Source organism: Micrasema longulum, unplaced genomic scaffold, assembly GCF_059751315.1.
Source record: "Micrasema longulum isolate JH-2025_06_02 unplaced genomic scaffold, ASM5975131v1 h1tg000097l, whole genome shotgun sequence".
Taxonomy (NCBI): Eukaryota; Metazoa; Arthropoda; class Insecta; order Trichoptera; family Brachycentridae; genus Micrasema; species Micrasema longulum.
The window spans coordinates 3,184,774-3,205,697 of record NW_028277303.1 but is presented as its reverse complement, the minus strand read 5'-3'; the positions used below and the strand labels follow the sequence as shown (position 1 = coordinate 3,205,697).

Genomic DNA, 20,924 nt, shown 5'->3' with positions numbered 1-20,924 from the left:
TATACGATTATTAATTTTTGTTTATATTTGCTGTATTTACTGTTCATATTCTAAATAATAAAAAAACATTTTTCAGACATTGAATGGTTATCATTATTTTGTGAATAGAACTTGTGTTCTTTAGTATTGTTTTGTATTTTAATTATGTTCCAATGTAATCTTACAATACCCATTAATTAATAACTGTGCACATCTTTACAAAATCGGATTGACTAAAAATTAATCACCTCAAAGGTTAAGATGACAAGTTTGTTAGGCGACCTTCATTAGTCCACATGAAAAAAAAAACTATGAAATAAAATTAAAATGCATTAATTCTCATATTCAATGGTCCATTTAATAAACGACGTGAAAAATCCACAAGGCACTATAAAATTACACAGGGTTGATTGATTTTCGCTGAATTATAAGTATTTTTTATTATTTTTTATTATTATTTATATAATGGCAGGCAAAGACAGTAACTAATACACAACAAGGCCGAATAATCTTCAGTCGGTTTTTCGCTAGTTTTTTTGACTAAGTAACCATGATATAAATAAAAAATACAATATATATATATATGTCAATCGAAAAAATAGACATAGTAGTGAAAGATACACATTGCGTAAAGTGGCCAAGTAAACTAGCCAATGAAAATTCATAAGGCCAGTAAATATGTTTATATTGTTAATGGCTAGGGATTGAAATCCAGCCCTGTATACAAACATTTGGGCATATACAAAAGATTGTTTATTCAACTAACTGGTATAATAATAAATAAAAAAATATGAATTGGTTTTCAGAAATTGCCTAGTAGGTGGAATAATTCGGTCGAATGAATCACATCCACATTAATTAAGGTTTCAGCTCTTTACTTCTCAAAACTCGACATTGAGGGGGATCCTTAAGCTCTCCATCCACCCGCAGCTATTATCCAGTCCTAGGAGACTATCAGCTGCGCATAGAGGAGAGCTATAAACATTCTTAAGGAACTACAAACTCTACGCAGATTGAGGTGGCTAAAACGTCATCCCCACCCTTCAGGATCTCCTGAATGCCTCTGTTTTTTATTAAAAAATATATATTTCTACAAACCATTCACCTAATGGTGCATGGGGTAGTGCAATGGTACACCAATCGTAGCGTATCTTGATTATTTATGTTACATGAAGGTAAGATGATCAGTCTTACGCTTTTTTTTCTTTTTTTTTTCTTTTATTCAGGAAACATACAGTACAGTTACAAAGTTTAATATTTTACACAATTGGACTTAATTCTAATGGACCAGTGAAGTTTCCATATTAAAAAGCTTTGGTAGTATCATACATTATAAATATAGTGCAGTTGGTAAAATAAACCAAAGTAGGGAACAAAATGCGGAACACTCTTTTAGTGGAACGGAAGGCCGGTTGACAACTGTCAATAGGCTGGCTTCTCCTGAAGAGTTTTAAGTGGTTTCCTCTCCACATGAGCAAATGCTGAGAAGTTCCTGATTGGCCCACATTAGTATATCCCTCCTGATCCCAACAGTTTTGATAAATTTAAATGCAGAAAAATCCACTTTTTAAATATAAATCTTGTCTATTATAAGCAAGGTAAATAATAAAGCAACTCCTGTATAAAAAAAATAAAAAAAGTCCTACGCTTCAGGTGCCAGTCCAGGTACTATGAAATATTATGGTGTGAAAACACCCTTTAAATAAATATTTCATATTAACCATGTCGGGAATCAAACCCGAGACCTCTTGCATGGTAAGCAAACGCGCTGACCATTACACCACGAGGCCGACAAACGTATAAAAATGAACAAATACAAATACTTAAAACATAGTAACACAGCAGTCATAACTAACACAAAACACAAACTTAGAAACACAAATATTTACAATGAGAGATCGGCCTTGAATAAAGAACGACTCACTGGGTGATCAGAAGCAGAGGATCCAAATACCACCCCCGTAAGGGAAGGTAAAAAAAAGTGAAACAAAACTCGACAGATGAAAGAGCAAAGGAAATGTGGAAGTTTCAACATAGGCAGAATGGTAAATGTTTTACAGCGTGTAAAATGGCAACTTCAACCAGCGAATGACTGGACTTAAGCCCTGTAAATTTTAAGACTTCCAGATTATCTTCTCAAAAATGTTTTCCCTCATTGTTTTAATTAATTTCATTCAATCCATCCTAACTTTACCGTGTTTTGTACGTTTGGACGATACGTACGAAATGAGCTAATATCAACAAAAACTGAAGCCTCGTGTGAGAAGAATAAAAAGTGTATTAAAGGTAAATATTAATTATACTTGCATGATTCTATAAAAAACATATTACATACAAACATTTATTTAAATAATATTTATACAATTACATTATGACACAAATATTAATTTTCATGTTTTAACTTGCTAAAAAGTTCGTGTTTAGTCAGGACTCTAGTAAACATTAATTGAAATAATATATTATGCATAGATATATTAATGTCATGAGTTATGATACACGGATCAATATAAAAAATATGAATTGAATTAATTACCGATTCAATTAATGATATTACATAATATTCTTTAGCCTCTTTTAAGAAACGCCTGAAACATTATTATACTCGTATATCCCCAGAATTCTGAGTTTTACTGCATTTTTTCTCTTTTTCTTAAATGTGTATTTTTATACCTTTTTTCTTTCTTTGGTTTTTTTTTCTCTCTCCTTCCAAACACACTTCTGATCCCACATTCCTCATTATTTAACATGTATAACATAATGTACTTTTTTATTTTATCAAAGTTAATATGTGCAAGCCTTATCTCCCAATTAAAAAAACAGCGGTTATTTTTAATTAATTAAGTTTTTATGTAATTTTATATATGTACCTACCTTTTGGTAGATATTGGTGTTTATTTAAGTACATCATTTTGACAAATCTATTCTTTTTTAACAAACTCTTTTTGGTTGGCTGGAAGATATTGCTTTTTGCAATAAGTACGATAAATTATTTATTCTTTATACTAGAAGTTTTTAATAAATAAATAATATCTAACTAATATATTTATTTGGTCGGTCCATCTTTTTTATGATTATCCTTTTGCTCGCTTACTCTTGGCTGGAAGCATTTTCACTTTTCGAGCAAAATTATTTTTGTACTTAAATAAGTTTATAAACAAATTAAGTGTTTTACTAGCAAGTAAATTTAAGTTACCTTGTAAATTTACAAACCAAACTAATAAATACAAATAAAATAAATAAATGAACTGGCCCTTTCAGTACCAGCCTTTCTAAATTATCCTAGTTCAGTGGTCGGCAAGTCGCGGTTGGCGAGCCGCATCATGCTTTTTAGTAACTCGAGTGCAGCTCACACAGAGATAGTTAATTTTTTTGTTTACCATTGCATCATTCACCAAGAAGCGCTTCGTGCGTAGACACTTCCAGAAAATAATGAAACGTTTTGGAATAATTCACTATCAAGATTGTCAACACAACGAGGATTATCAGTGGTTATTTTTTATTGTTAATTTTTATGTATCGCTATGATTTTTTAAAGTTTTGTGCTTCTGAAATTAATCCGGTGACAATCGGTCCGTTGACTTAACCAGAAATCTCATACAACTTTCTACTCATTGGTTGATTTATATGAACGAGTAACGTCGTTTAAAGTAGTTCGCTTTTATTAAAACGTTTTTCAATGTTTTTTTCATACATTTAAAAAAAAACTTTGCAATATAATTTTATGCTTTAATTTTTATCGTGCGTAAGAAAACATCAAATTTTCCGTACGGTTGAAGTTCCTTATAATAGCCAATTCAAATTTTTTAAAGTTGAAATTACAGTTACCATTCTGCCTATGTTTAAACAACAACATTTCCTTAACTCCTACATCTGTTTACTTTTGTGAAGTAAAAAAAACACTGAAGGTTCCGAGTTCGATTCCCGGCGAGAACACAAAAATTAAAACGTGATTTTTCTCAAGCCTGGATGCTTCGTGATGTAATTGACCACTGTGATTGAGCCTCCTGGCCTGTTATGGTGCTAAAAAAGAGCTGAAACCTTTTTTAAGAGGGTTAAATTATTTGGCTGATCAATTTCACCCACTAGGCAACGCTTGAAATATTTTTTTTTAAATGTCTTTACTTTTTATACCAGTTAGTTTAAAGAAAACGTATAACTATTGCGTGGCTGTGGTGAAACACGAGTCTACGTGGCGGACACGTCTACGGATACAAGACGTGGTATTTATGTATAATTTATTTTAATGATGAAGATGTATTTTTTGTAATCTCGAAATATACTTTTTCACACCGGGTTTAGAAAGTAAATATGCTGGATTTTAATACAAAAAATATTTATCTTTACAATTCGAAGAATAATTACACGAATAAAAAGAAGACAAAGACGCTGTTCTGTGAGCAGTGTTTGTATGAAAGATACAAAAACAATATTGGTAAATTATTGCTTAACAATGAAGATAAAAAAATATTTTTTAAATAATTCAGGTGTTGACCAATTAAAGAGCAATTATTGTCCTTCAGTTTACGTTAGAAGAACATCAATTAATTTTTATATTCGTGGTAAAGAACATATTATGAGGTTTCTTCACAATAATAATTTCTCCGAATTTGCAAATCACCTAATTAATTAAAATCGTAGCTTTAATAAAAATACAAGAGTTAAAAATCTTACTTAAAAATAATAAAGGGTTAAAAGTTAATAGAATGGAAATATTAAACACTGGGAAAGCTTTAAAAAATAACAGTCCTTTGATCAATAATCAAATGACCTTTCAATGTAGTCCGTTAAACAATGTTCCACTGTTTTGGTCACCTTACACCTATTAAGCTCACCCTTCCCCCTCCATCCCATATACCCTTTTTCAACTATTTTTAACAAACATATAATATTTTCATAATTTAATCAGAGCATGTTTGCCCTAATCAGTGCATGTGCTTATTAAAATGACTGTCGTGTTGGTTTTATATTTGTGTACAACAACTGTGGTGAAGGTGTATGGTGGGTTTTGCATGTAGGTTTAATTGGTGTCCTAACGAAGAGACGGGTACGCTTAAAAACCAAAAGACATAGAAAAGTCGGTAAGTGGTTATATGCAAATATTTAAAAACATTTAGTGAAATCTTAATTGTTGTACGTTGTACTGCTGATCTTTGGCTTTTTTGCCTTATAAGTTTGCCGACCACTGTCCTTAATCATTCCAGTAATATATCCGAAATAGGATATTATCTTTTTTCGGCCTGTCGATGTCGTGAAATCATTTGTTTACTGATATCGTACGAGAATACATACGTTTAGTTTATTGCATAACAACTCGCAAGTCTCAAATAATGTATACATTAATGTTGTTATCTAAATCAGCAACTAATCTTACTTGTTAGTTAGGTAATGATTGTTTTAGTTTTATTACTTTAAATTATGTTTTTACAGATGTTTTTTTTTAATCTTCATTGTCATGGTGTTTTTATGAGCTATTATGTAACGCAATTATTGCCGCCAAATTGAAACGTACAAATAAGTACCCACGAGTAACATTACGATTTAAATAAAACAATGTTTTCTTTATCTCTGAGAGGAGTCATATAAATATTTTTTGTCTTTTTGTGTTTGTCCAGGCAGATGAAGAATACAGTTCCGATTGTTTAAAGAAAGCACAACCCTGGACGAATGTTATTTACTCGATGGATATTCTCGGATAAAAATCCTCAAAATTTACATCTGGTGGAGATAAGTCCGCCTCGTAGTGGTTGGTACGTTCGCCTAACAAGCTTGAAGTCCTAGAAGGTTGACATAAAATAATAATTCGTTAGTATACTGGTAAAACCATTGACATAATATAATACAAGAGAGAAAAATATTTTTAAAAGTAGTTACACGAAAACGTAAACATAGTTACTAAGTACTGTTTATTTAAACCAAAGCTGCATTTGACGAGCATGCTTATGCTACCAAAAATTTAAGGATTTAAAGTTTGTATTTTGACGTTATCAATCAACTTTCGTTTTTGATGGATACCAATCAGGTTCTTTCCTGAAATTCCTTATAACTTTAACATATTTATTTCTTTTCATTGGATTTTTAGGAGAGAAAAGATAATATTAACTCACGTTTATTATATTTTGAAAACACATTCCTATTATTGCATCACTGTAACTAAGAGGAGCTTCGCAATTGCGCCGCTAGGCACAGTTTGTGGTTTACAAAAAATAATATTTTTATTTGTTTATAATTGTTTTAAGATTTGTTAATCGCTCATGCACAAATATTTACCAATGAAAAGTTTCACAATCCTTTTTATAATGTTTACCCGAAAGGTTTTTACACGTTTCGATTCTAAGCGTCACGCCTAGCTGGCGGTCGAAGAACGACTATATACGCGTTGGATATGACTGAGCGTTTGGGCACGCGAAGTGTCAACATTTTTGACGGCTTTGGGCATGTCTATGTATTAATATGTAAACCCTTTAAGGTGATTCTAAACGAAAATATGAAACTAATTATTTTTAATTTATAAGATGGTTTTACAGTGTAATATTTTATTATTCTGAACTGGATTTGGGTCGCAATTAAAACGGAAAGTTAAGGACGTCGTACCTTTACCATGATGGTATAGTTAAAGATGAATTCTTGCGATTACGAAGATACACTACCGATCACCTACATTCAAGTTTTAGGTAGGTACATCAAATTACATTAGAAAATTCAACTGATAGAAATATCGATGTTCAAACATAGGTAGAATACTAAATGTAACACAGTTTGTACCATCCATCCAAAAAAAATTGTCCATGTTAAAATATATATTAATCAGTAAAAGCAGCTTAGTTTTTTAATTCACTTCAGTCTAGGCCAAGGACTACAAAATATTTTACTGAAAATCTATCCCCCGAATAAATATTTTACGTCAGCACTGCCAGGAATTGAACACGGGATCTTCGTCATGGCAAGCGTACACGTTTACCGTTCGACCACCGAGCGATCTGATTTCCAATCGATTTACTTTTCAAAACTTTACCTCAGACGTTGTGAACATACTCGTCAGGGTTTTTAATATATTTTGAACACAGAAGTGTAACCTTAACTTCATGTGTGTGTTTGTGTGCATATAACGGGTCGCTTAGAAATAAAACAAAAATAATATATTGCAATTGCCATCTTATTGTTATATTATGTTATTACACATTTTAAATCACCGCTAGGTGCTTTTCTTTTGTTAAGTAATTTTCCTTGCTATTTCATTTTTACTTAACAGGCACATTGCCATTAAGAAAAAAAAGTTACTTCGACAGAGAATGGTAAGCTTTATGTTTGGTCTGTTCTGTTGTATGGCTTAAAAGAAGTCTGAACTTTAAAAACACACACTATGAACCGGTTGGAGGCATTTGAGATGTGGTTTCACAGAAGAATGCTTCGTATACCGTGGACAGATTTGGTCAGCAATGTAGAGATCCCGAGGAGAGCTAATTACAACGGACAATTATAAAAATGTATAAAGGTCCGTTAGATCTCTTATCCGGGTCGCATCCTGCGCGGAGACAAATATAAAATCCTCCAACTTTACCTATGGGCAAGATTAGGGGACAACGTGGACCTGGCAGAAGGAAAACGTCTCGGCTGCGCACCATAAGAGACTGTACCGGAATGAAATGTGTGGAAGAGTTGTTCCGGGCAGCGTAAGACAGAGAGGCCTTTTTAAAAGGAATTGCTTTTAAGAAGTGTAAATAAGACAATAAAAATACTGATAACTAATCCATATTTCAATCTAATCGTTAACCTTTGTTGCGAGTTTGATTTAAAAATAAGTGATTTACATTTTTGACCGTGGCTGCAAATCTTTGTAACCTTAATTATTTATTATAAATATATATAAATAAAAATAATATTTACATTTTTTTCGTTTACATTCGGTACATTTTTTATTACATAATAAATAACTTTACAATTTCACATGAAAACAAAAAAATCCCACATCGTCTTAGCTTGTGCGTGGGTATACTAGATCTAAAATACGTAAATCTATGGTGCAGATGGATGCTTAATATATAAAAAAAAAAAAAAACATATAAGTTAAAATTGAATGTTACATTCAGGTTGTTTTTTTTTTTAATTTGAAAAAGAGTAAAGGGTAAAGAAATAGAAAAGATAAATAATATTAAATTAAGTTGATAGTTAAATTAGTTAAAAAAATGAGAGCAAATTAAAAGTTTATCAGGGAAAGAAAACATTGACATTTATATTTATATTATACAAACTTTTTTTAAATCTCACTCGCGCCAATAAAAGTTTCAGCTCTTTAACTTCACTAAAATCAGCACGTGGAATAATCAAAAAAATATTAATGTTTTAACAAAGGAAAAATGACGAATGTTACACCGCGTTTATAGTGGCCACTTAAACCAGCCACTGACAGGTCATAGGCTCAGTAAAACCTAGGCTTCCATATTCCATTTTCTATGTTGATCGAAATCCGGCCCTTCGGATAAACGTAAAATATGTTAATTCCCTAGAGGTTTTAATCCGGTTCTTGTTAACAGAGATTCGGACGTTTTCGTATTGATTAGTTTGTACTAAATCATAAAAGATAATTTTGACACCCGTATCAAACAATTCATTCCAGATGTTATTTGTAACACTTAATATATGAAGGGTACAGGATATAAAGGATAAATGTCAAAAGATGAGGTTGAAGGTTTCAAAAACCTCTTAGACATTAAAATAAAATTGTAAATATAAATTAACCTGTTTAATAAAAATGGCATATTTTGTTTTACACAATCTAAAATGGTTTTCTGTTTTATTGAATTATCGCTTTATTTCTAGTATTTTACTTACAACCCTTTATCCTCTGTAAGAATTTTTTTCTTGTTCGATTATCTTGGAAAGTAGAGTCATTAACTCAAATTTTAATAAATAGAAATATAGATCATGTGACCTGCCGACATATGCCATTATTAGTTTGTAAAATATTAATATTGAAAAGTATCCTTTATATCCTGTATCCTTGACATTGGATGATGTAATTTTACATGCGATTTTGTTTTCAAAGCTTTGTGATTTTTCTTACTGGTTTAAAAAGCGATCTCGTTACAAAGCGACAATTGAGGTAATAATGTCGTCTTGTATTCTTATGAATGGATAATTTAGCACCAGAAAAGTATATATTACTACATACATTGTTTATTTAGTCACGGTTGCATTACTGAACAACGATTTGTGAACAATAAAAAACTCATATAATATTCTGATTCGTATTCAATTAATATGATATAATGAGAATTTCCACAAGTATGTAATAAGAAGTGAAGGCGTTTTCAGGCTTCCGAAGGTAAGACACGAAAAGCGAGAAAGACCGCATTTGTTGGCCTCGTGTTGGAACATTCGTTGGAAAAAATTGCCCTTCTATAGCTCATAGTGGAAGCGAAGATAGAGGGTAGATGGGGTATGGGACGTAAAAGAGCATCACGGCTCAGGGAGTGGTTTGAAATGCTAGATGCGGCAACGCTCTTAAAAATGACCCGGGATGTAGACGAGTTTCAAGTGATGGTTGCCAACCTCCGATGGAAGCGGCGCGAGAGGAATAAGAAGAAGAAGAAGAAGATAAGACTGTCTGGAACTCAAAACAACATACTCAATAAAAATACAAAAATTTTCAGTGGATTGCCATAAAACAAGAAAGCTGAAAGCATCTTTTTTTCAATCAAAATTCTTTGTTTAGTAGGTCAAATAATAATCTGTACCCAGAGGATAAAACACGGAAGTCCATAGTTTGTCGTTTTGAAGTTAAAAATGCAGAAAACATCGCAATAACTATTTCATACTTGATAAAAACACATAAGTCCATTTTCTTCATAAAAGTGATTTTTGAAATAAAAATCTAGAGTCCACTTTGTTTTAATGAATAAAACATCAGTAGCCTCAAATACGCAAGTAAATATGAACTTTTATAATAAAAATAATTATTATTTTACATTAAAAGTTCTTTCTAGATTGAAATTCCCTATGTACCTTATTTGGTTTTAAAGTTTTAATTTTAAAAGAATAACCCGCTAAACCTCTTCATTAGAGGCTTGTCATTAGGTGGGAAAAGGGATATGTTAGGAAGTTATGAAAAATATACCACAATACCTAGACCAATGGAGAAAAACTCGTAATTATTTTTTCGTGCAACTGGCGGGAATCAAACCTGCGACGCTAGTTTGACAGTTAGCTGTATTACCGACTACGCCGCGGCGCCTCGCCTGTCTTGGAAATCATAAAATCATCTTGTTTCCTAAATATTTCGTTCAATGTGACTCTCGTGGTTTATCCTTCAAGGCACAGAATTATACATTTATAATTTAAGTTACGTTTATTTATTTTTATATTTTACATATTTATTATATTTTGATTATTAATGTAGTGTTACACTAGTATTCAAACTTATGTTATATTATAAATTTACAATCTAAACATAAAATAAATTCAGCCTGTAGTGGTCGGCGCGTTTGCCTTCCATGCAAGAGGTCTCGGAATCGATTTCCAACATGGATGATATGAAACATTTATTTGAAAATGTGTTTTTACGCTAGAATATTTCATTTTCCCTGGACTGGCACCCGGAGCATAAGACTGATTGTCTTTTCTTTATGTAACAAAAATGAACAAGATACGCTGTGATTGGTGTACCAATGCAGTACCCTATGCACCATTAGGTGCAGAAAGGGAATGACGATGAAATTAATAAATGAATGAAAATTAAATATTTTCTTTCTTTCTCAAAATATATTTTAGTCAGTAAAAGGTGTTAAGAGTTTGAAATACTGACATTATTTGAATCTGCAGAAATAAGTCAACGTTACGGTTGTCCCAGGCTAATGAACGAACGATGTATTTTTCCGTTCTATGAATTAGCTAAGATGTTCAAATTGTGCTGTCGTGTTTTTTTTCACAAAAAAATTGTAATTTTTTCCAAACCGGACCTTAAAATTTTCATCAGCCTTTTTTGATTATGAGTGCTGAAGAAAAACCTACTTGTACCATCTGTTTTTAAAATAGATAAAATTGTGATATCTAATATCTCAAATTCCATGTAAAACACACAGAAGGTTTTGGGTTCAATTCCTAGTGGGACCGTAATTTTTTTTTTTTTTTTCTCAAGCTTTTCACTGTAATCACTGTAAATCCCTATGTAAAAAAACTAAATTTACAAAAAATATCAACATATTTCCCCTGATCTAAATTTGTTGCAACAGAGAGAAAAAACATTTTGAAACAGAAATATGGAAGTGTAGGCATTTATGACCTGTAATCGGCTGGATTAAGTGGCCACTTCACACATAGTGTAACATTCACTCTTCCGATGTTTAAACATCCACATTTCCTCAACTCTTCCATCTGTTGACTTTTGTGACGTAAAAGAACTGAGATCATTCAATAATATATAATAATACATAATGTTACTTAAACATTTATAATAATGTAAAATACATAATGGAAAAACAAATATAATGAAATGTAATACATAAGAATATAATTAATATTATATGTACTAATTTAAAAAAAGAATAATAATCTGCAAAAACTTTTTCAGCAATATCTCTCGCTACATTTACATATGCAGTTATTTTAATTTTAAAATTCGTTTTACATTTTGAGTCCTTTATATTTGGCATAAAATCAAAAAATAATTATTTATTTATTTATTTATATTTGGATAATTTATATAACGTCGTTTTTGTGAAAATCACCTCAAGGGCGCTGTACAATAAATAAATATCCCACCACGTCTTGCAGCTACGGAGCGCATGGACGGTTGGGATTCTTATTTCTCGTCTCCAATTATGATATACAGGAGCTAGATTACAGCACGTCTTGCAGCTACAGAGCGCATAGACAATAAGAAATCTAGCCCTTATTTACATTTTTTATTTGACAATAAAGTTTGCAGATTTTGTGATATTTTAAAAAAAATCATTAAAAAACAAATTTATAAAAATAGGAGTTAGATAACAACAAGTCTTGCAGCTACTGAGCGCATGGACGGTTGGTATTCTAGACCTCATTTACTAAATTTGGATATTTCATCATATTTGATATTAAATAATCTGGTGAACGTAAAAGCGGGAAAATATTCTACACACGAGTTGAGAGGTCAACGAACTGTCAAGTTGTCAACTTTACTTTTCATTAATTAGAAACTATTTGTATTGCTGTACGTTATTTTGTTTGCAATTTTTTTGCCGCTCTTATGTAAATTTATGGGAGCGTACTCAACCGCGTTCCACAACACGATGTCGAAATATTTCTTAATGCCAAACGTTGACAGAATGGTTATTTTGTTTTCATTTCAGATGGAGATTGTAAGGTATACTGCGGGTTGGTCCATGATGGATGGCGATCGCTCATTATATTATATTTCACTGGCGCGTTACTTGCTGTTTTTGGACTAAGATCGTGGCATATCTGTAAAACACTTTTAGAAAAACCATTTCATAAATGGTCATTGTTTAATACTAAATAACCAAGTAGCATAATATTGTGCATTCTGTATGTTGATCCTACATAATTGCAACATTATTTATTTATTTTAATTTTTGTGCACACATATTTGTTAATTAGCGGACTTATTGCTAAATGGGAATTTCATTCAATCAACGACTAAAATAAAAGGAGTCGTTCCTAATATTTTAGATACAAAACATATGCGAGAGTCGCAATGGGTATTGACGGTTTTTAGATTGTTATTATTCATTTGCTTATGAAACGACCTAGGTCGAAAATAACGTCTTTTAAACGGCCACCACATTTTCCTAAACATTGTTGAAGTCGTGATTGAAAATTCTCTGTAACTCGTGGCAGCATCTACTAGATTATAACTCTGATTCGTCGAGTGATGTTTTATTTCAAAGCTCGCAGCATTTGAGAACTATTAAAAAAAAACCAAGCCGTAAAATATTATCATAAAAAATCAGGGCTGGTTAAATCTGGTGACTTTGCGACCAATTAAAATCACTATGTCGGAACACAAGCTGTCCAGGAAATTGTGTTTCTTAAAGAAGTCATGCGAATTCACGCAGTATGGCTTGTTGCTCTTGCCGGAACCATAATCTTGCTGGAACTATAATTTTGCTGGAACCATAAGCCGTTATTTTCTATTCCCAGTTGTTGCAATTCGGCAGGGAAAAAAATTTAAGCATTTCCAAATACCGTTTAAAAGTTTTAGTTACTTTACGGTCACCTTCTTCGAAAAACGTTCGACCAGGGTAATTTCGTTTGTATTTCTAAAATGTTAAATAAAAAACCGTCAATATTGTTAACATACTCGTATGCCCTGAGAGACATGCCCTGAGCCCTCAAAAATGATGCCCAAACGCTCTGTAATGCGCAACGCGTATTTAGTCGTTCTAAATCCACCAGCTAGGCGTGACGTTTAAAATTGAAAAAAAGAATTCTCGTGACATGAAAGCATGTGAAAACCTTTCGGATAAACATTGTCAAATTTTTCAGTTTATGATTAACAAAACTAAAACAATTCATATTCAAATGTAAATATTATTTGTTGTAAACGTCAAATTACGCCTAACGGCACAATTGCGAAGCTCTTAGTTACCATAATAGGAATGCGTTTTTAAAACATAATAAACGTAAGTTAATATTATTCTTGTATTCCCGAAATCCAATGAAAATAAATAAATGGGATGAAATTACAAGGAATTTAAGGAAAAAATCTGATTAGGATCCATCAAAACAAATGTTGATTGTTAACGTTGAAATACAATCTTTTTTATGTGCCAAAAACAAGTATCTTCCAATTTTTGGCAGCATATGCGTAATCGTTGAATGCATCCCTGGTGTAAATAAACAAACTCAGTAACTAAAGGTCGGCTTCGTGATGTAATGATCAGTGCACTTGCATACCATGCAAGAGGTCTCGGGTTCGATTCCCGACGTTATAAATATGAAATATTGATTTAAAATGGTGTTTTTACACCAAAATATTTCATAGTACCTGGACTAGTATCTGAAGCGTAAGACTGATCATCTTACTTTCATGTAACAAAAATGATCAAGATACGCTGCGATTGGTGTACCAATGCAGTGCTCTATGCACCATTAGGTGCGGAAAGGGAATGATGATGATGATGAACTATGGGTACGTTATCGTGTCACTACTTTTTGAAATATTTTACTCTATAAGGCCCGCCTATGCATTAATATGTCAGTGGTCAATATTCATTGAAGTATGATAGATACAAATAGAAGATGCAATATGTGGATATAATAAATTAATTAACATCGATACTAGTCTTCGATGAGAAAGGACTTAAGAGAGAGAAAGAGGGGAAATTAAGGAAGGGAATGAATATGTTTCTTCTGGCGAGATTTAAACAGAGATACTGTAGAAATATATTTGATAAAAGATGATTTCAGTCTAGCCACATGAATAATAAATATATGAGTAAGAGAAGAAGCAGGAGTTGTGGAAGGGAGTTGAGGGGCTTTGAGATTAAAAACGAAGACGTTAACCATTAACTGATAATTTTTGAAATGTTTCACGGAGGTATATGGCAGTATCAGGTCTATAAAGTGTGAATAGAAGTGAGAGGGTCTGAAAGTCTTTTCGCTGTCTAATTTTGAGTCAGTTCAGTTACCTATGATAATCATAAAGATGATCATATTTCCTAAGGCCAAATAAATACCTAGTGCATGTATTCTGAAGTCGTTCAGGTTTATCTATTAGTTCACAGCTAAAATCAATCATGGAAACATCAGCGTCATCTGGAATAGGTAGTAATAACGCTAGTACGAGTGAACATTTGGTTCTAACGGGTAAGACTTTTTGTAGCAATTTAAATGAGTAGACTATAAAATATTTTACTACTAAATTCATCTACAATATTTTGGGTTTGTCCAAATTTTTACTGATAAGGACTGGAGTCAATCCCCTAGGGAGCTGTTTATATTAACATATTACAACAGAGATTAAGAAGGAATATAGAAGTCTAGGCCTACCTGGGGATATGAAATAATGATAATGAAATTTTCATTCGATGAAATAATTCAATCAGATGATACTCACTTGCATAAATGAAGGTTTCAACTCTTTAACTTCACAAAGGTCAACAGATGGAAGAATTGAAGGAATATAGATGTTCAAATATAGACAGAATGTAAACACAGTGTGTAAAGTGTCCACTTAAACCAATCAACGGCAGGTCATAAAACCTACACTTTTCTATAACTTTCTCTCAAATGTACTTCATCTCTGTTGTAATATGTTAGTTCTAAATTCATAACTAAAGAAACATTAAAATTAGTCAGAGAAATTTATTCGTGGATATTCATTGTGATTTTAAAAACAAATTTAACGACATATCACTTACTATGTCGCGAAAGCAATGAAGCCGATAATTGGTCAATAAAACTAATTGAATTTAATTATCTGCCTGTAATGTAATTCAATTCATTTGGTAGATACTTTTAAGTGAATATTAATTTGTAGGTACCACCCATGTCTTATTCAGTTAAACAGCAAGCATGTATTCATTGTGTCGGAACTTCAGAGTAATAATTCGCTACCCGCTTATAGAGATGCCCTGTCACTCTATCGTGTCGCACAGAACAAAAGCATTCCAAATTTTTGGTTTTGTTCATGGTTTAACAATAAACGTGTAACGGATGGTTTCAGTTTGCGCTTACAGTTCTCGACCTGAGTATCTACGGCCTGTTTTATTGCTGTAAACTGCCGCTTACTTCCCGAGTGAACATCATACAATGGTTTCTGTCCATATGAGCGGCTCTGTAAGCAAATGGCGTATTATTACTTTGAGGTTGCAACAAAGATGTATTTATTTGTAAAACTGAATATGTTTTTCTGAGTGCTTATAAAAAACAAGAATAAAAAAAAGTACGTATTAATAACTGATTTAAATACAAATAACAACAAAAACAAGAATGTTTTGATGTCTTTTAAAAGTCGAAAAAAACCTCATGAATAAATAATGTTATCTTCATATTCATTCACATCCTTGTCTTGTTTCTACTAAATTTAAGAAGACCCTGGACATGTTCTGTGTATCGATGGAAGATAGCATGTCGGTAGTACTATTTTTAAAGAGAAATCTTTTGTCTTCAACTCTTTTAATGCTCGAAACTGTGGTAGCAGTTTTTATTATAATCGAATACAGACAACCTCGCGACACCGGAATGGAAATTATTAGTAACTAGGTGTACCAACGTAACGTTAAGATAATATGGCTTTTAATCTCAAGTACTCAAATTTAGAGACAAATTATGTGATTTTCCTATGGATTTTAATGATTATGATAAAATTATAAATAAATTTATCAATGAAACTTCTTGGCTTAGTTTTTCTTAAGTTTTGCCTAAGTAGGCATCATCAAGACTGGTGAATGGTTTACAAAGTTTACAGCTTTTATACTATTCTTAACATATTTTGGAGATGAGATCAAATAAGTATTTTAACAGGGGACAGAAAACATAAATATTTACAACTAGTTTGCTAAATAGTTCATTTTTGGGAGTATTTGGACCGAAATTGGGATTAAGCGTTTATTATTTAAAATGTGGGAAAATAGCACATGGCGAAATATAACAGAGTGGGAAATACACATTTGTTCCAGTCTTTTGTCTATAAACATTTGGACAATCTCAAAATATTGTAACAAAACAAACTGGTAAAAAAGAAGTTTAAAATTTTGAAAATTGTTTCCAGGCGTTGCCAAGTATGTGAAATAATTCGTTCGAATGAATCTCTTCGCAACAATAAAGGTTTCAGCTCTTTAACTTCTGTAAAAATGGATGTTCAAACATAGGCAAAATAGTGAGTTATACAGTGTGTGGAGCAGCCACTTAAACCAGCCAACGACGGGTCATAGGCCCTGTAAATGCTTAAACTTCCATATTCCCTTCCTTGAATGTTTTCCATTTCTGTTGTAATTTATACATATTTTTATTTTTTATTATTTAACCCTTTTCTCAAAGATCTTCTCAGCACTTCCTCAATTATCAAACTAATAATGTTTTTTTTGTAAATAGTTTTCTGTACTCCAAAGTAAATATTTTTCTTAACATATTACAACAGAGATGAAGAACATTAAAGAGAAGGTAATATAGAAGTCCAGGCATCTACAGGGCTTATGACCTGTCAATGGCTGGTTTTAGTGGCCACTTTACACACTGTGTAACATTCACCATTCTGCCTATATTTGAACATCTATATTCCTTCAATTCTTTCACTTTCACAATCTTCTATATTACCTTCTCTTAAATGTTCTTCATCTCTGTTGTAATATGTTAATGTAAACAGCTCCCCAGAGAGTTGAATCCAGTCCTTGTCTACAAAAATTTAGACAAACTCTAAATATTGTTGAAATATTTTTCTATCCATGAATGGAGATGCTTGCTAAGGCGAATGTGCTCAATGGTCAATAAAGAAATAGGTTAAACTAATTTAAAAAGTTCAATCGATACTTTGTATCACAATTATGAACACAGCAATCGGATATAATCGAGTTACAAAGCCACGAATCGACTACAATCTAAACCAACGCGTCGGATGAAGATGTGCGAAAAGAGAAGGTCCTCTCAACTGGAGTGCGTTATTGTAATTTCAAATTATTATCGTTACGATAATATCTTTTCTAAAAAAAATTATATATTTTGTTTAAAGATGTCTGTCAGGGGATCTAAAACTCGGACCTTATTCATAAATATAAAATATAAACTAGCTGTTGTTGTAACAATAATTTTCATTAAAATGTTATGGCCATTCTAGAAGCTATAAACCGATTTGTTACCATGATATTTTTCAGAAGATTTTGCAGGGCATCTTTTTCGACTGTCGGGTTTATAGATCACACTAAAAAAGCAGTAAATAAAATCACACTCACCCAAACTGGAGATCAAGTTTCCCCAGAGCTCGGCTGTCTGCCAAGCGAGGAAGAAGAAGCCAAAGAACCTGACGATTATGGCATCGACTGGCTGATCCGTGAGTTTAGCGTAAACACTTCCCACTTGGGTCAAATAGGTAGCTTTGGAGGCCCACATGGGCGCAGCGCCTATGCCGAGAATCACTCCCGCCGGGACGAGGGTATAGAACCGTGGGTAGAACTGCGCGGCGATGTACGGGGCATAGCACAGCATGGACAAGCACAGCGTCCACTTGACGCTGAGCCACTTGATCAGGAACGTCGGCACGAAGATACAAGACACGACGAGGGCTGCGTAGATGGAGCTAAGCGACACTGTACCCAACCCGTCAGCCGCGTTGATAGAGGATTGCAAGTTCGCCGTCCCCTGGAAGGCTGTGAACTGGACCATGAAAGCTGCGCTCACCGCCGCAATGTTCTTGAGAATCCGCCATTTTTCATTCCGCGAAAGCTCTAGCTTTCCAGTTGGAAATGGCTCTTCCTCGACCGGTAAGGGCGGCGGCTTGATGGGGTCTCCGGTGTGAGTCTCTTCCTTCTGGAATCCCTCGTTGCGGTAACATGCTACGGTCTGCACATCTTCCTTGCAGCCAGAGCGCTCCTCGCCCGCAACCGTCGTCATTCTGCTCTCACCTGTATAAAAAAAAACCTTATTGACACATTGCACATCATAATACCTTTATCTGAATGATTCATTTAAAAAAATCCCAAACACAATATTGAACTATTTTGAGTTAACACTGGCTATTTTTTTTAATATGTCAGTTGTTATAAAAAAATTCAGTGAGAATGAGGAAGTTCAGTGGTTTTTTTATTTTTTATTTAAATTTTTTTATAGACTATTAAACTTTTCCAATTTTTTTTCATGTATCTTATGCATTTTATGTATTGTATTATCAGCGCTACGATTTTTTAAAGTTTTTCATTTCTGAAATAACTGGCGTGTGACGCCAGAGGTTCGTTTCCGCTTATTCTCATACAATTCATCCCATTGGTTCATCCATGGCAAGCAAACTGGAAATCTTATATGATAGGTTGATTCATATGAACCAGTGACATTATTTGAAGTAGTCCGTTTTTATTGAAATTTTTTTTATAATTTTTTTCGTACATTTTCAGGAAACTTTGCCATACAACTTAATGCTCCAATTTTTACCGCGCGCAAGAAAATATTTATTGTATCCATTTTCTCGTAGGGCTGAAGTTCCTTATTATTACACCTGCCATGATAAGTATCCAAAAAAAATAGGTTCTTGTTTTAATTTCAATAATGTAAATATTTTAAAACTACAAAATTGGACTTAAATCTATATTTTTTTGAATTGTGCATCTATTATATAACACCAATCAATGAATGAATTGATGTTTTTAACTGATTCATTGTCTTGACTCTCGTCTCAACCTTGATGGCTGTATGCACATATTTATTTCCTTTTAATTGTTTGATGTAGTTAACAGTTCATAAAAAAAATACGTATGCATTCGAAGGTTCTGTAGAAATACGTCTAAACGTTTACGACCGTACAAAATGTAATTATATACGTGTAAAATTATATTTGATTTCCACTTAAAATATATTTGTAGTAAATTTGTTAAAAAACATACGCACGTTTCTAGCATCAATAACTTAACGCTAGTGATCAAGTTTCAACTGAAGCACAGTGGGCCCAAATACGCAAAACTCGATAAAAATGATTTTTTTATCATTTATTAATAAAAATGTATTTAAAATGACATTTTAATCGATTTCAAGGTTCTGCCATAAAAATTAGCAACAAATGCAACTATAAATAAAATCTTTTTATTTACAATATTTTTTATTAAACGTTATCGATTTTGTTTTCAATATTTATAAATTTAAATATATTTACTCGCGGTCGGCCTTGTGGTGCAATGGTCAGCGCATTTGCCTACCATGCGGGAGGCCTAAGGTTCGATTCCCGACATGGTTGATATGAAATATTTATTTAAAAGGGTGTTTTTACACCAGAATATTTCATAGTCCCTGGACTGGTACTTGAAGCGTAAGACTGATCAACTTACCCTCATGTAACAAAAATGATCAAGATACACTGCGATCAATGTACCAATGCAGCGCCCTATGCACCATTAGGAGTGGAAAGGGAATGATGATGATGATATTTATTCACTATCCGTTGAAGCAGATTTAACACTTCTAGTCTCCATTACATCATTAACCTGTATTTAATCATATATTGTTATATTTAAATTTATTTCAACAGAGAGGGAAAACATTTTTTTGAAGGGAATATGGAAGTCTAGGCATTTACAGGGCTTATGACCTGTCGTTGGCTGGTTTAAGTGGCAACTTTACACACTGTGTAACATTCACCATTCTGTAAAATGTTTGAACATCCACATATCCTCAACTCTTCCATCTGTTGACTTTTGTGAAGTAAAAGAGCTGAAACCTTTATCACGTAGGTGAGATTCATCCGGCTGAACCAAATCACCTATTAGGCAACGCCTGAAAACAATTTTCCAATTTTTATACTTCTTCTTTTACCAGGTAGTAATTCAACAATGTTTGATTATGACCAAATGCTTGCAGACTGGCTGGATCTCCTCCCTAGGGAGTTGTTCATATTTAAATTTATTTCAACAGAGAGAGAAAACATTTTTGAGAAGGGAATATGGAAGTCTAGGCATTTACAGGGCTTATGACCTGTCATTGGCTGGTTTAATTGGCCACTTTACACACTGTGTAACATTCACCATTCTGCCCATGTTTGAACATCCACATTTCCTCAATTCTTCCATCTGTTGACTTTTGTGAAGTAAAAGAGCTGAAACCCACAGTGAGTAAAGTGGCCACTTAACCAGCCAATGACAGGTCATATGTAAGTGAATAAGTTCCTTTTTTTATATTGGAAAATAAAAAACAAAATATTATATGGTAAACAATATTTAGTAACATAATACTAAAGCAATACGATTTTCAATGGAGGTTTAAGCATCGCGCCGGCATTCCTACGTTTAGTCAAAATGAATCAATATCGA

General features: G+C 32.8%; 1 protein-coding gene across 2 annotated transcripts in view; it reads right to left on the bottom strand.

Annotated features, from left to right (window-relative positions):
- Window positions 1–20,924, bottom strand: part of LOC148284718 (UNC93-like protein) — a 204,983-nt gene that overhangs the window by 66,805 nt on the left and 117,254 nt on the right. For both annotated transcript variants that reach the window (XM_088236843.1, XM_088236837.1), the window contains one exon: window positions 17,868–18,536. In XM_088236843.1, the coding sequence (XP_088092969.1) occupies window positions 17,868–18,525 (658 nt within the window). In that variant the 5' untranslated portion in view covers window positions 18,526–18,536. The remainder of the gene's footprint in view (window positions 1–17,867; window positions 18,537–20,924) is intronic.